The sequence below is a fragment of the Aphanomyces invadans genome (assembly GCF_000520115.1).
Source record: "Aphanomyces invadans strain NJM9701 unplaced genomic scaffold supercont1.3, whole genome shotgun sequence".
Taxonomy (NCBI): Eukaryota; Oomycota; class Saprolegniomycetes; order Saprolegniales; family Verrucalvaceae; genus Aphanomyces; species Aphanomyces invadans.
In genome coordinates this window covers 2,536,363-2,552,092 of record NW_008580148.1, presented here as the reverse complement: position 1 = coordinate 2,552,092, position 15,730 = coordinate 2,536,363, and the positions used below count along the sequence as shown (strand labels likewise).

At 54.6% G+C, this 15,730-nt stretch overlaps 5 protein-coding genes across 8 annotated transcripts; 3 read left to right on the top strand and 2 right to left on the bottom strand.

Moving 5' to 3' along the window:
* The first annotated feature begins 1,434 nt into the window (after positions 1-1,434).
* H310_02417 lies at positions 1,435-4,986 on the top strand. Of its 2 annotated transcripts, XM_008865919.1 has the most exons (6): positions 1,435-1,505; positions 1,556-2,614; positions 2,674-2,837; positions 2,886-3,128; positions 3,182-3,417; positions 3,481-4,986. In XM_008865919.1, the coding sequence occupies exons 2-6, from the start codon at positions 1,910-1,912 to the stop codon at positions 3,681-3,683; spliced, it is 1,551 nt and encodes a 516-aa protein (XP_008864141.1). In that variant the 5' UTR covers positions 1,435-1,505; positions 1,556-1,909; the 3' UTR covers positions 3,684-4,986. The 2 variants fall into 2 exon arrangements, with proteins under 2 accessions (XP_008864141.1, XP_008864140.1); XM_008865918.1 differs by having other exon boundaries at positions 1,435-2,614.
* On the bottom strand, positions 3,660-4,995 carry H310_02416 (hypothetical protein). The gene is made up of 2 exons (XM_008865917.1): positions 4,313-4,995; positions 3,660-4,264 (listed from the first exon to the last, which is right to left on the bottom strand). The coding sequence occupies exons 1-2, from the start codon at positions 4,952-4,954 to the stop codon at positions 3,776-3,778; spliced, it is 1,131 nt and encodes a 376-aa protein (XP_008864139.1). The 5' UTR covers positions 4,955-4,995; the 3' UTR covers positions 3,660-3,775.
* A 583-nt stretch (positions 4,996-5,578) lies between these two features.
* On the top strand, positions 5,579-12,623 carry H310_02415. 2 transcript variants are annotated; one of them, XM_008865916.1, is made up of 4 exons: positions 5,579-5,884; positions 6,074-6,139; positions 6,200-6,558; positions 6,619-12,623. In XM_008865916.1, exons 2-4 carry the CDS (start codon positions 6,131-6,133, stop codon positions 12,497-12,499), a joined length of 6,249 nt encoding a protein of 2,082 aa, XP_008864138.1. In that variant the 5' UTR covers positions 5,579-5,884; positions 6,074-6,130; the 3' UTR covers positions 12,500-12,623. The 2 variants fall into 2 exon arrangements, with proteins under 2 accessions (XP_008864138.1, XP_008864137.1); XM_008865915.1 differs by lacking the exons at positions 5,579-5,884; positions 6,074-6,139 and having other exon boundaries at positions 6,143-6,558; positions 6,619-12,616.
* Positions 12,624-12,655: 32 nt separating this feature from the next.
* On the bottom strand, positions 12,656-13,827 carry H310_02414 (hypothetical protein). The gene has a single exon (XM_008865914.1). The coding sequence runs from the start codon at positions 13,757-13,759 to the stop codon at positions 12,731-12,733; it is 1,029 nt and encodes a 342-aa protein (XP_008864136.1). The 5' UTR covers positions 13,760-13,827; the 3' UTR covers positions 12,656-12,730.
* A 221-nt stretch (positions 13,828-14,048) lies between these two features.
* Positions 14,049-15,681, top strand: H310_02413. Of its 2 annotated transcripts, XM_008865913.1 has the most exons (6): positions 14,049-14,078; positions 14,170-14,464; positions 14,525-14,534; positions 14,598-14,718; positions 14,768-15,015; positions 15,063-15,681. In XM_008865913.1, the coding sequence occupies exons 2-6, from the start codon at positions 14,203-14,205 to the stop codon at positions 15,535-15,537; spliced, it is 1,116 nt and encodes a 371-aa protein (XP_008864135.1). In that variant the 5' UTR covers positions 14,049-14,078; positions 14,170-14,202; the 3' UTR covers positions 15,538-15,681. The 2 variants fall into 2 exon arrangements, with proteins under 2 accessions (XP_008864135.1, XP_008864134.1); XM_008865912.1 differs by having other exon boundaries at positions 14,049-14,464.
* Positions 15,682-15,730: the final 49 nt, after the last annotated feature.

Sequence of the window (15,730 nt, the reverse complement as noted above, 5' to 3'; positions counted from 1 at the left end):
TCTTCTAAACTTGGGGTCTCGATCACTGATAATGACACTTGGTTATCCGGGGTGTCTGACAACGTGATCAAAGAACAACTGGGCGGTTTCGGATTGTCGGCCTTCGTGGTTGTTGGAATGTACTTTGCTCGTTTCGATAACTTTTCTACTACTACCAAAATCGCATCGCATGATTTCGACATAGCAGGCCTGTAATCCAATCGGCTGATATCATGTGCCAACATTCTTCCGGGGCTTGAATTGGAATCATTTTGCCATTCGATCGCAAACTACTTATAAATTTCTTAAAATAACAAATTATCTTTATGCTACATGTTTTTTTGTTTTTTTTTTGTTTCACAGGTTGCCAAGTATAACTTTAAGTCTTTCATCATTGCATCCCAATAGTACCATTGGGCGACGCTAAGTGCAGTGCGCCGTGTTCCGGGATGAGCTGCAATACTAGCATCATATGCTTGGTAGATAATCTCTGCTCGAAAGTTGTCATCTTTAGGGACACAAAGCTTCCAGACTTGATCTTTTGAACGGAGAAAGTAGGTTCCGTACTTGATGATAAACTTGTCTGTTCTTGTCTTACGTTTGAATAATGCTTCGTTCTTGTATGCTGCAAGTACTTTGTGGCCTACACCGAAGCGCACTCCAACTACACGGCCGTCTACCCACTCAAGACCAAATCGGTCGATGAAGTTCTGGCCAGCTTGCAACATTTCCACGCGTGACCCGAAAACCAAACCGGCATCTACGTGACCACGTTCCACTCGGACAACGGCACTGAGTTTGTCAACGACAATTTCCAAGAGTACCTCGAAGCCTTTGGGATCCACCACGAGCCCAGTGTTCCGCACCGCCAGCATCAAAACGGCAAGGCTGAGCGCATGAACCGCACACTAAACTCCTTACAACAATTGCGGAACAACTCCGAAGAGATTAAGTCCAGCCCAACCCATGGAGGATTGCGTGATGCCAAAGTTCACGACCACACAACCGGACACCAAGGGGCAAGGGGCAGCCAGAGACTTTTTTTAAACCAAGGAGTGCTACCAAATGTAGCAACTGCTCGGCGCTGGAGGAAGCGGGGTAGGTAGGAACTGTGCGAGGCGATGTATATTGTAGAATGAGATTATGATTGAGTTATGAGCTCCTAGAAACTCCACATCCGTCATGTCTTTACGATCCTTGAAGGAGTCACATCCTCGTCGGTCGCTTTTGTACTTGATATATGCATGTGACAAACAATAATGCAATGATGTCAATACATTTGTAAAGCTGGATTCTTGTCCACGCTCGACATCTTCGCGATTTGATTCGTTGATCTCTACATTCCCAGTCCGGTTTCGGAGGGTTCCGTTGACTAAGCGTAAGTTAGTACTTTTTGGGGATCCAGTTTGTACTAATGGTACATCAAACACCGTACTTAACGGGACGGGTTGAAAGGAGCGGTGGTTAGAATTTGTTCGAGTAACCTCGTCGCCGCCGCCGCCGCGCCGCCACCGTCAGTTGTTCAGGTGATTCATTGATGTCTCAACCGAATAACAACCCAACCGTGCAGCAACAGCCACCTGACGTGCCCGTGACGTATGCGAACTGGACCGAGTACATAGACGACGACACGGGCAAGCCTTACTACCACAACAACGTCACTCAGCAATGCGTGTGGGAAGCACCAGAGGAATTTCGCGTGGAGAAGGCCCGCGCCGACGTGAAGAAGCTATTCGATCCGTTGCAGCAACGAAGTGTATCAAAGGAGCAGACGGACAATAAAAACACGACGACAAAGGAAGAACCATCCTCCTCGCCTCCCGCCGTGTCTCCTGCTGCCGAGTCGAAACCGGTCGATCCTGCTCCATCATCTGAAGTCGAGTCTACCCCCGCGCAGCCTGTTGAGGACATTGAAGAAACGTACAAGAAAATGACGCAAGCTGAGAAAGTCGCAACGTTCAAAGCACTGCTGAAGTCGGCTGGCATCCAGCCCAAGATGAAGTGGAACGAATCAACCAAGCTCTTGATCAACGCGCCTGCTTGGAAGGTGCTGAACACCGTCGGGGAGAAGAAGCAGGCGTTTGCCGAGTTTACGACACAACTCGCGAACGAACTGAACGTCGAGAAGCGGCGCAAACAAAAGATTGCTCGCGAGAACTTCCTCAAGTTGCTCGCGGGGAACGACCGCGTGACGTCGCAAACTCGGTGGCCCGATCTCTTGGACAAATCGCTTGGACTCGTCACAGACGACCGGTGGAATGACGTCGAGGACGACGCCGAGCGCCGCGACTTGTTCTCCACGTACATTGCGGACTTGGGTCGCAACGAACGCGAATTCAAGCGCCAACAGCGCGATGCCCACCGCCGCACATTTCTCGCGACGCTTCGGGATCCGTCTCAGCATGGCTTGGCGCTAAACGCCACAACCAAGTTTCACGAAGTACGCGACAAGCTCCTCGAAGTCGACTCCATCAAGGCGCTCAACTTGCATCGCGCCGATGTTCAAGACTGGTTCAATGAATACATGGACGACCTTCGCCGAGAAGAAGAGTTGAAAAAGCGCGAGGAACGTCAGCGGCTGCGGGAAAAGGAGGACGAGTTGGCCGCCACGTTCAAGGCATTTCTGAATGACGAGGTTTGAGTGACGTTGGCTTTCACGCTGCGAAAAGGACCCTCATGGCGATGTGAACGTAGGTAAAAGCAAAGCGCCTGACGACGGCATCGCGGTGGCGCGACTGCTGGAGCGGCTACGAAGCCAACCCAACGTACTGCGAGCTGAAGAAGCTGCACAGCGGACTGCCGCGAGACATTTTCGAGTCGGTCATGGATCGGCTCCACGACGCACTGCGCGATGAAAGGTACGTGCGAACGAGACTTTCAAGGAAGATATAAACACAAAACTGCAGGTCCTGGTTGAAACACGTGGTCGCAGATGCCGAGTTTGTGGTCAAGTACAATTCAACATTGACGTTGTTTTTGCAGCACATTCGGCCGACGGTGGAAAAGTTTGTCCGCGACAGGGACAATGAGTCCGGTGCGTCGCCACGGCAAGCGTTCCTCTCGTCGCTTTTGGACGAAGCAACGGTGCCGGCGTCGGTCGCCGAGTGGTTTGACGCCGCTCATGCCAAGGAACTGGAGCGATACCAGCGGTACGCCGACAAATCGGAAACCTGCCATCCCTCATTCGAGTTTTTCAACGTAGCATGGAAGCAGAACGGCTGAAAAAGGTCGACGCGTTCGAGGAGATGCTGATGGAGTATTATTTTCGTTCGGACCACTTGACGACGACTTGGGAGGATGCGCGCGCGGAAATCCAGCACCGCAGTGCGTATCGCGCGCTGGACGACGGTGCCGAGGTTGCGTTTCAACAATACATGCAGAAATTGCAAAAGAAGATGGAGTCGTTGACGAAAACCCGCAAGGCCGTGGAAGCGTCGGGTACGTTTCGACGCCTCACGCGTCATGCGTCTCGCTTTGTTTGACCCACTTGGCCACGCGTAGAGCTCGAGCGCGCTCAATTCCAGACGCCAGACAGCGATGCGGCGCGGCGCCACCACCGCTCGCCGTCGCGGTCGCGATCGCGATCGTCCCACAAAAGGAAGCGGGCGGATCGGTCCGTGTCGAAAGAACGGAAGAGGAGCAAGAAGAGTTCGAAGAAAAGCTCCAAGAAAAAGCACAAGCGCAGTCGCAGCCGGAGCGGGTAATCCATCCCGCCACAACAGGGTAACTCACATTCGCTCATGTTCGTCTTCGAATAAGCAGTACAACTGTTTCCCGGTCAATTTTAACAAAAAAATCAATCGCACTTGGGTTTATTCGTCGAGTTGGATGCCTCGGGTCTGCCTGCCATGACAGCATGCAGCGCCAAGTGCCCCGTGGCGATCACGACTGGCCCCAGGACTGCCAGGTAGGTCAGCACTGCGAACATGGTGAGCTGCAACCAGAACAGGCCATAGAGCCCCAGCACCGCCAACACGGACGCAAAAAACCCTATCGTCACCACGACACCACCAAATGTCGAGGGGACGTTCGCCAGCGATTGAGTGCGAAGCGCCCACAGAACGAAAACGACGAGCGGCACCAGGACGAGCACTGTGAAGACGTATGACACAACTTCTCTGGGTCTCGCAGCAGGAGGTCGCATCGCATGTGTGATCTCTGGCAACGCATGCAGCGTGACGTCGCTCTCATGCAAGAGCGATGTCGTGTAGAGAGGCGGTGATGGCGCAGGCGGGGCTGGTGGAATATCAAGCGCGACTTGACCTAAATTCCACTCGATAGCATTCTGCGAATTTTGCGTCAGAGAAGACACCGAGTTGCGAGGACAGTATACCTCAAACTGGACGTCTCCAACGATCAACTGCACGCCGTAGAGACCTGACAGAAGGGAAGCATCGACAGTGACAGCAGCTTGCATGGTGCTGTCGGTTGTGGACTCGAGCGGGAAAGTTGCATCTACGGACGATTCTGTGTTGGTGAAGCGGAGGACTGCTTGATGGGCCACCATGGGCTTGAACGTGTATGCATCCTGCAACCCAACTTCGATCGAAAACTTGTCGCGTGGTTTCAGGGTTGGAATTGCCGACAACGATGACCCAAATTCGACTTTTGCGCCGTGAATGGTTGCATGGGCCACAAATACCTTTGTGGTCAACGCCGCGTGAAACACTCTGCTGGCTTTTCCATCCTGCACAAGCAGCTTGTATAGTCCTGGCAAGGCCAATTCGCCATCCAGCATGAACTCGGAAACGCTGGCGTCGTCCACGTTGACTCGGTGTACCAGTGGAACGTCGGCCGCAATGGTTCTTAGCGTAGCTGCGTTTTGGATTGATTTCAACACGGGAGACTTGTCTTCGACACCAGTAAATATGAACGTCACATCACCCCCTCCGCGCTGAACAGGGTTACTCAGTTCCAGAGCCGTGCCAAGCACAGCTGATGTTAGGACTCCCGCCAACCACCGCACAAGCCGCATGTGCTAACCGATGAACCCCTTGCACACGCCCGCAAACGTCAACTGTGAAACATGTTATTTTGTGGAAATTCATTTTAAAACGAATTTAGTTTAGAAGGATTTCAGGGATAAACCTCTAACATTCAATACAATTCCTACAGCAGTGTATTAACCTCGGGTTGTTGACCGCTGCTGGCTAGGCTTTACCCAACACGAGGAAACTGCAAGTCGTTGCAATACTTGGACAAATCTCTTATAATACGCCATGCGTTCCGAACGATGGATTGAAGGCCTTAGATCCGCGCATATGCTGGCGCTCCACTGGACGCAATTCTCGCAAGCTCGAGAGGGGCTTGGAACTGACGAGGTCATGAGGGCAAGCCGTCGTGCGTACGGCGTCGTCGATCGATAGCTGGGGCACTCTCAAATTGCCCACGGGCGTCTGCACCGAGGGATTGTGGCGTGAAAGGTGAGAGAATGATCTCGCGACTACAAGGTGGTCGAGCGGGGAATTTTAGCCAGTAGAATTTACAAAGTGTTCTATTATGGCCAATTAGATTATGATGATTCTTATTTTCGTCCAATCAGAGGCCGAATTAGAGGGGGTCGTTTCGTTTTGGTGTTTGGCTAGTGGAGTTTTTTGACCAAAAACTCGAGTATTACTACTGGGAAGGACGAGTGAGGGAGCCGCGCCGCCGCCACTTCGTCGAGACTCGTCCACCTCAAGCACGCCCACGCCGAACGACAGCAAGAAAAGCTTGTCGCAAGGGTCAATTCTCGAGAAGAAATTGGAGCTGCTTTTGTGTCGACACGTCAAGCTGAAACAGACTTGGCCCTCAGACAGGTCGACCTTCCATCAGCATCCACCAAACGCAGACGTTCCCTCGACCACACCACGAAGGACCGTCAATATTGCTGTCATAGTCCCTGGAAACGTCCACCACAGTCAAGGTAAGTCATGCTTGCATTCAATGCGTGAGTTCCTATTGTTGGGACGAGCTTTCCTGTGGTGACCGTCCACGACGACTTCGGAAAGGCCATACTTTTTTGAAATTTGTTCCAGCCCCTGTCATCCCTGCTTGTCTGTGAAAGGTGTTCCTGTGTTCGCATAAAAGTCTCACAAGTGTATAACGTCGACAGGGCTTTCCACATCCACCGCCGCAAATACAGCAGCGACACATTCATCCACATCAACTAATGAACACAGTACGTGTGCAACCGTTGTCAGCCGTACTGTGAATGTTCACATTGTTGATGCTGCATCAGCAATTGATCAACACGGGCTTGCAACCCCCTCCCAACCTCATCGTGAATCCAACACCAACCTCTGAGGCCACCGTGTCGACCTCAACTCCCAATGCCGCCACGGCTATCCCCCCTGCAGCGACGACTACAGTCCCACCAACCACATCTGCAAATCCAACTGCAATCGCCACCGCCACCACTACCATCGCATCCGCAACCCCAACCGCAACTCCTGTCCCAACCACTGCGATTGCACCTCCAGCCGACTTAGGGAACGCCAAGGAATCGTCGGAAGGCGCGGCCAAGACCAATGGGTCTAACGACGAATGGCGAAACAAGGAGAACGATCGGTCAGCTCGACAACACATTGCGCGCATCATGTAAGCAATGCACTCGATCTTAAGCTCTACAACCTTTGCCTCATCATGGGTGTCTTCTAGACTGAGTTTGATCATGAAGAGTGCCAATCGACCGGCTTCGAATAGCTACAACCCACGAGAGATTGCTCGGCGCTTAGAACACACCTTGTACATGAACTCATCGTCCAAGGAAGAATACAGCAATCTGACGACGCTGAAAGTGCGACTGCAGCATGCTCTGGACACATCCAGACGGCGGCAACAGGAGGCACAACTCAAGCAGGCGCAGGGTACATCCAGCTCAGACACCACAGCCACTGCCGTCGCCGCCACCACTACCACCACCACCACAGCTGGTCCGATGAAAGCGCCACCAGGTGTTTCAGCTTCTGCTGCAGCTCCCGCCGCCCTACCATCTGCCGGTCTCAAGGCTCCTCCCGCGTCCGCCACGGCCGCGCAAGCAGCGCAACTCAAAGCGGCACATACGCAGGCTATGCAGACCCAGATGCAACTGCAACAGGCACAATTCCAAGCACAAATGCAAATGCTCAACAAAGTTCAGCCTCCCCAACCTGGTGCCGTTTCGACTCCAGCCTCAGGAACGGGTAGTAATCCTGCGGCACCGGCGCCTTCGTCCAACATTTTGGAGGAACTGGAGCGGGAGGCCGACGAAATGGCCGGCAGCATAAGCGACCAGCCATTGGAAATGCCAGCGTCGGAACTCGAAAACACGACGGTTGCGACTACCGCGAACGCCAACATGATCAACATGCCGATAAACATGCTGAACATGGGTATGATGCAGAACCGAGGCGTTCCGTACGGAATGAACCTCCTAAATGGCAATGCCCCCTACGTGCACCCGCAACTGCAGTTGCAACAGCTCCAGCAAATGCAAATGCAGCAGCTCCAACTCCAAAAACTGCAGCAGATGCAGCAGCTTCACCATATGCAGTTGAATGCGGCAGCCAAAATCAACCAAGTCAACAACACAGCCAGCACCACGGCGGCTACCACGCACCTCGCGCAACCGCCCGCTACGACGACTGCTGGCCCGACATCGGCGGCGTCCGCAGTACCATCCACTGTCCCAGGCGGGGGGGTTGCACTTTCAATGCCGCCCGGCCTCGCTGGGGAGGTCACCCCCAAGCAACGCCGCGAAGAGTTTCGAAAGCGATTGATTCAACTCAAACACGCGCGCACGTGTCAAAGCAATCCGTGCGAAGAGCCCTTTTGCGCCAAAGTCAAAGTCCTCTTGACGCACGTCTCCAACTGTTCTGATGCCGAGTGCAACACGATCGGGTGTAAGTCGACGCGTCAGCTGCTGTCGCACTACCGCAAGTGCCGAGACATGCAATGCTACGTATGCAGTGCGATTCGAACGCAGAATCCAACCGGGCAAGCGTTTGTCCTCCGTCGGCAGCAAGATCGGCTGTGCATGCTTCGACACGCGTCAACGTGTGCAGCGCCATTGTGTCCGATGGCTTATTGTGTGGACATGAAGGTGCTGTGGAAACACATTTGCGAATGCCGCCAGTCGCAGTGCACGGTGGACCACTGCATCAGCTCGCGATATGTGCTGTCCCACTTCAAGCAGTGCCAAAAACCAGACTGCGGTGTGTGTGTGCCAGTGCGCCACGCCATCAAGATCATTGACTCGACGAAAACCAACCCCCAGGAACTTCAACAGCTCGCGTCGTCGTGTCCTAACGATGTGAAGGTGTTGATCCGTCAAATGACCACCGTCCCGATTTCGCTTCCGATGCAGCAAGGTGGCACGGGAGCCCTTGGCATGATGGCACCACAACCACAGTCGATTGGTGACATGAAGCCGCCGCAGTCGATACACTTGATGGGGCAACCTTTGACGCAGGCAGCCACCGCTCCTTCGGGGGTGAAACAGGAACAGCCATTGGGACCGCCATCGAATTTGATGGCAGCCGGTGGAGCTACTGTGCCACCAACAAAGGTACCGGCCAAGCCGAAAGCAAAAACCAAAGCAGCTGCGGTCGGTACCACTGGGGTGTTGGCTGGTACCCCGGTGCAAGCGACTGGAAAGACAATCAAGACGGAGGGAAAGGCCAAGAAGAACGACGCAAACCCCCAACCAAACGTCGCTGGCGCTCCGAATGCCATAAAGAAACCACCAGCTTCGGACAAAGAGAAAAAGGAGATTCGCAAACTCAAGGCGGAAAAAGCCAAGGAGCGGCAACAAAGCAAACTGGGAAACAACGGAGTCAAACCAGTGCAATCCCAAATTCCAAACAACGGCTCGACGATCAAGATGGAACCGGAATTCAAGATCCCGACCGTCATGCCCGCCAGTTCACCGACCAACGTCCTGAACAACGAGCAAGACTTTTCGTATCTTGATTCTATGACCGAAGCGCAGTTGGACGAGCATATCAAGTCGCTTCGGTTCAACTTTTGCGGCCACATTTCGATGGTGGAGCTCAAAAACCGGTTGATGCCGCTGCTGACGGCGGTCATGGAGACTGAACATGGGTGGGCGTTCAACACCCCCGTGGACCCGATTCAATGGAACATTCCCGACTACTTGGAAGTGATCAAGTGTCCCATGGACCTCGGTACCATCAAAAAGCGTCTCGAGAGCGAGCACTACGTGAGTGTCGAGTCGTTTGCGTCCGACGTGCGGCTCACGTTTGAGAATTGCATTGCTTACAACAGCAGCACCAACAAATTCAACCAAGCCGCCAAGCAGTTGCTCGTGCAGTTTGAAACAGCATTGCTGGCACTCAAGGAACAGCTCGAATCGGAACTCAAGAGTAGATGCGAACAACGGCGTGAAGAAATGTGTCAGTTGTGCGGTGGCGACTCGTTCAAGTTTGCCCCGTGCATGTTGTTTTGCAGCGGGCCGTGCACCGGTCGCATCCGCCGCCACACGCATTATTACAGTGACCCCCGCGGTGAATACCACTGGTGTTCGAGCTGCTACAAGCAGATGAAAGACGGTCCGTTGGACATGTCCCTGCTTCCTGTGTCGTCAAGTCCCGCCACCAACGACCCTCCGCTCACCAAGGCGATGTTGTTGAAAAAGAAAAACAGCGAAGTTGCCGAAGAGCCGTGGGTCGCGTGTGACACGTGCAAACTGTGGTACCATCAAATTTGCGGTCTTTTCAACGAGCGCAACCACGCAATTTCGGGCGAGCAAGAATTGTTTGTGTGCCCGTTTTGCACGATCAAGACACGGCAATCGGGCCAGATCCCACAGACCAAGTTTCCACTGCAAGCGAAGCGCCTTCCAGTGACGCGAATGGCCGCGCGCATTGAAAAACGCGTTGTCGATGCATTGGCGAAAGCGCAGGGTGAAGAACTGGCGCGCTTGAACTCTCTGGGCAACCTCGAGAGCGACGGGTCAAGCGCGCTCCATCCCAAGACAGCGACGCCTCCTCCTTCATTCGCAGTCACGATTCGGGAAGTGCTAAGTGTGGACAAGCAAGTCCAGATCAAACCGCGCATGTCAAAGCTCTTTGTCGCGAAAGAATTCATCAAGCCGGGTGACGGGACGTCTCAAGGTGTCAAGCGCACCAAAAACAACGGCGACGCGTCAGTCAAGAAGGTCAAGGTTGAAGGTGCCGATGCGAAAGCCACAGTGTCCACGGCGGTCGTGAAAAGGGAAAAAAAGGACAAGTTTGACTTGACGTATCGGTCGCGATGTATTTGCGTGTTTCAAGAGCTGGATGGCGTCGACGTATTGATCTTTACGCTGTACGTGCAAGAGTACGGCGACACATGTGCCGAGCCAAATCGCGGTCGTGTGTACGTGTCGTACTTGGATTCGGTCGCGTACTTTCAGCCCAAGAAATTTCGAGTGCTCATGCATCAGCAAGTGATTTTGGGCTTTCTCGAAGACGCCAAGATTCGCGGGTACCACACTGCACACATTTGGTCGTGTCCGCCGCTGAAAGGCGACGATTACATCTTTTTCTGCAAGCCGGAAAATCAAAAGATTCCGAAGGCGGCCCGCCTGCGGTCTTGGTACAGCAAGCTTCTCCAAGGCGCAAAGAAGGAAGGTCTAGTCTACAACATCAGCAACTTGTACGCGGAATACTACATGAAGCGCAAAACGGCGCTGGAACTGCCGTATTTTGAAGGCGATTACTGGCCGCGCCTAGCCGAAGATTTGATCAAACAAGTAGAGGAGAAGGCAAAGCCGAGTACTTCGAGCAAATCCAGCCATCGCAAGAGCAGCAGCGACGGTGATCCGAATGCTGCAATTGGTGCCGCTGCGGTTCCGACACAGGCGGACACTGTGGACCCACTGGCGGTGGTCAGCGTCAGCGGCAAACATTCGAGCAAAAACAAGGGCGAAGTCAATTTGGACCCGATCATGCAAAAACTGAAAGCAATCTTGGAGCCACAAAAGGAAGACTTTTTTGTCGTGGATTTGCATCCCCGGTGCCACAAGTGCAATGCCAGTGTAATCAACCGACCGTACTGGACCCTGAAGACGCTCGTGCCTACGCCCGACCCCGTGAACGACGTGATCGAGGCGCTGAAGAAAGCCAAAACGGCCGCCGTCAAGACATCGATGTTGCCGCGACATTACCAGCACTACTACTGCGCATCGTGCTACGACAGCAGCAAGAACAACATTCAATCGCGTGTCGAAGCATCGGTCGTCGGGGCGAAGAAAGCTCAGGACATTTATGCGGCTATCCAAGCTGCAAACAGCGACCCATCTACGTTCAACTACGCCGGTCACGATGTTTTGGACGTCAAGTATGAGCTGAGTTTGACAAGCTCCGTGAGCTCGTTGTTACTCGAAGGAGAGTCATCCCGCGCGGACCTGGCGCTCGAGCCAGACACGGACGAACTCATGCCGTGCGAAATCTTCGACACCCGCGAAGCGTTCCTCATGTACTGCCAGAACAACCACTGCCAGTTTGACCAAATTCGACGGTCAAAGCACTCGTCCATGATGGTGTTGTACCACTTGTTTAACCAAGGCACGACCGGGTTTACGTTTTCATGCCACAAGTGCAATATGACGCTCACGTCTGGCAAGCGTTGGAACTGTTCGATTTGCATCAACTTTAACTTGTGCGAAGGGTGCCGAGCCAAGACCAAGCACGAACATCCTCTGCACCCGTTCCAGATTGTGTCGATTCCCCAGCCCAAACACAAGACGTCGGCCGAAATTGACCAACACAACAACATGGATGGGTCCAACCTGCTTCTCGACAGTGCGTCGTCCAGCCGCAAGAAGAACGCCAAGAAACGACCAGGGCCGAAGAAAGGAAAGGGAAAGGGGGCCGGTGGAGGAGGTGGTGCAACCAAGAAGGCCAAACCAGACATGTCGTCGGCAGTCGACGAAGGCGCTGCTACAACTGCTGCGATTGCACAGGTTCCGATGCCCTCTCCACGTGCCACCACCACCATTACCCCTGTCGCAAAATCACCTGCTGGTCCTGCGACCATTGCAAGTTCGCAAACGAATGGTGCCAACGACGCGGCAACTGCAAGTGGTGCCGTGGCTGCACCGTCTTCCGCAGCTGTTGTTGCGGCTCCTTCGGCAACATCGCTTTCTGGTTCATCCAACTCGTCTGCTGCTGCCGCTGGCGCAGCGTCCGCCCAGCACCAACAACAACGCATTCACAATGTGGATCCGCAGCTCCTTGTCCAGCTCGAGCATGCAAGTCTGTGCAAACTCAGCGACGCATGTACGTACACCAACTGCAATCGCATGCGGGCCATGTTAAAGCACGGCGCGACGTGTGAGGCACGCAAGGTCGGGCCATGCCAGTTGTGCAAGCGCATCGTTGGTCTCTTGAGCGCGCATGCCAAGCAATGCACGAAACCGATCAACGAGTGCCAGGTCCCGCGGTGCACTGAAATCCGGCGACTGGTCGAGCAACAACAGCAGAAACAAGCTGCTGCTGCTGCTGCCGCCACCGCCAGCAGCGGCTGCCAAGTCCAACCGCCACCCGTGCAGCAGTAGCGGACAGACGAACGAGCGACGTAGTCGCGGTAGACGCCATCGAAGAGCAGGCAGGAGCATCGCTTCCTCGTTCGGGAAGCGACGGGTGTGAGTAAATACTAAGTTATTTTGCCTAAACGCATGGCTTCGTGTGTCCCTGCCTACCTTCAAGATGATGGCAACGAGAGGAGCGCCCGCTTCATGCAAGACACTGCTCCATGAAGCGCCGCAAGAAAGAATTGTACATAACCATTAATTACAGAGCGCGGCGGCCGAGTCGACGATGTCGGCCCGGGACCGGGGATACACAACCGAGTAGTGGAAGTCGACGTCGAACGGGTCGAGTCGATGCATGTGTTCAGCGTATTCTTGGATCCATTCGCCCGCGAGGCTGGCTTTGACATCGTGCTGGAAGAACGAGTAGATGGCTTCGAAGTCGTCGTCTGGAAGCGCATGCTGCATCCACGCCACCAACTTGGCGACGAACGTGCCTTCCTCCGCGTCCGCTCGGATGTGCGTAAACAGGTTGCTGAACGCTTCCGTTTCCAACGACGGCGTCATGACGACCAGGTTGGCCTCGGCCACAGCCTTCTCCTCGTCCCGCAGCACTCGTTCGGCTTCGTCCATGCATTCCAGCACCTTGTCCGAGTACGGCGCACCCGTGGGCACCCACAACGACTCGTCGTAGCACTTTTGCACGCGGTGGTACTGCGTCGCAACCTTGATGGCTTTGTTCGTCATCTGCCCCTTGTCGTGGAGCAGCCGCTGCTTGAGGACGTCGCAGAACGTCAGGTGATCCAGAAACTCCTCAAACCACTTGGAGAATTCAATCTTGTCCGCCTCCGACGCATGCAAGAGGCCCCCGGACAAGAGTAGCCGTCGCGCGTGCAGCATGTCCACGATCAACGGGGCGTTCAACACGCCAAAGCTCCGTTCTTCCCACGAAAAGCTCAGCGTCGTCGTGGCCCACGTCAACGGCAACGACGCCGGCGACTCGCCATTCTCGTCGTCGCGATCTTTGATCCAGTGCAGCAGTGTGTGAATGAAATCCGTCGACTTTTTGTCCTGGTGTTGCTGCAACCACGCAATCGTGCGCTCGACTTCGTCCTGCGTGACCGGGCGGGAGGCATGGCAATGCGCGAGCTGGTTGTCGATCGCCACGAGCGTCGTCATCTGCTCGACCATACGCATCTCTTGCGCGTCCTTCTCGACGACTTCCTGCAGGGTTTGCTGGTTGTCTGTCCACTTGGACGCGGCAGCAGGGCTCAGCAGCGTCGGCATCGTTGCGAAGTGCACGATCCACGGAACCTTCTCAAAAATGTCGAGTCTTTGTCCCAACCGTGTCTTTGTGTCGTTGATCTTGAAATTTGTATAGGCAGTACCTGGCCGGAACGATTTCGCATCGCGCATTGCATGGAGTCCTGGCCAATGTGGCCGACCGCCGTGGGTGAACTCACTGGATTCGAGGGGTTACGCCCGTGCTGCAAGGGCGGAGGAGAGGGATAAGCGGGTGGTGGCGTCGTGCTGGACGAACAGAGTCTGCAGTATTGGAGGGGCATTCTCTGTCGAGACCGATTATGGCAGCATCTCAGCACACACGGTACTGTAGCACAACGCGGCCGGCGGGCCAGTCGATCGATGGTCGCCGTGTGCCGCCTGCTGCGACGCGCGTATTGAGGTGGAACGCATAGACGGTTTCACTGGAACGAGCCGGGCGGCCCTGGATGGGACAAGCGGTCACAACGTGCTTTGACCATGGGATGCCACCGCGACCTGCCGCAAGGATATCGCCGGGAGTCATGCCCGCCCTTGTCCACATGACGCTTGAGCAAATTGAAACCACATGCGGCGACGGCGACGTCCTCTTGTGTCGCGAACTCGTATACAATCCTCACATCATGACGACGATGAACCCTGTCGTGGTCCACGGCATCGCGACCGCCGCGGTCTCGGGCAACTTTTCCACCAAACACCGCGATCTCCCTGGTAAGTAGTTGCTTCGCTCCCGCTCGACGTCTTCCGCTGTCGCTCATGCAACCTGGTTAGCCTGGACATCGTACGCACTTGCATGCCGTTCCTTGGTGCTGTAGCGTGAACTGCTGCTCGTGTGTTTTCGTAGTTGTGGTCTACTCCTTCGGCTCCAGGCAAGCTTGCATGTCCTGGAAGCCACCGGCGCCGACATCCGCGTCACGCCACTCAAGCACAAGATCCACTCGATGAAGACGGCCACTCTGAATCGAGTAAGCCATCACGACGCATCATTAAGAGTTTTTGGTGACTGGGTCATAGTTTGCCATCCGCCGGCTACAACCCTCGACTGGCGATGTCCTTGGCGCACTTCGCCGCCATCTTGAAACTATCGCAGCGAAGACTCCGTGTACCTGGCAGGACGCAGCTACATCCGACGACCCCGAATTCCGTCGCATTGTAACCCGGGTGTTGGATCTTGTTCGAACCAGCGTGGCTTCACTCACTGCCGCTGAGCTCGACATGGTCCGCTATGCATTCAACAAGGTCGACGTGGAATGTCTTGGGTGGTGCGTGCGGGCTTTGGATGGCATGAGGGTGACGTTGTCAATCGTAGGCTCTTTCTCGAAGACTTCCCGAAGGCTGCTGCAGAGATCGACGGCATGGAGCTGTTCAAGCGCCACCCGACGTGGCAGGAAGCTATTGCGACTGCTTTGCGCACAGTAGACGCGACGAAATTCACCGCCGATACGCTCGTTGCTGCTGCCCAGTCCATTTCTCGACGGCACATCTCGTCCGAATACGATGTCACGCTCTACTGCAGCACGGCCCTTGTCGTGACTCTGTTTGAAGCAGTTCAACTGCTCGACCGAGTGGACTGTGGCTCGGTGGAAATGCCTGCGCTTGTGCCGTTGGTCTTTGCAGAGACAACTTTTACGGCATTCCAGGGACTGGCCGTCCGCCCCGACAAGGCGACCCTCGGCCACGAAATCCACATTCTGCCGCCCGTAACAGCACATCCCGACGATGAAACAGACATGAACCTCATCACGATCCTTCAGCGATCGTGGCGGTCGTGGCAGGCATCTTAATGCTCCATGGTCTCGATGACGAAGTGTGCACTTTTGTTCAATGAATGATTCGAGGCGTAAAGTTCAGCGTGTCTCGTGGAGCTCCCGTCAAAACGATGCCGCCGCACGATGGGGAACACAAGGTCGAACGTCGCTCCAGCATTGTGCATGCACCTGCGTCGAATTGTTGTCGAAACACGACGTCACTTTGCGC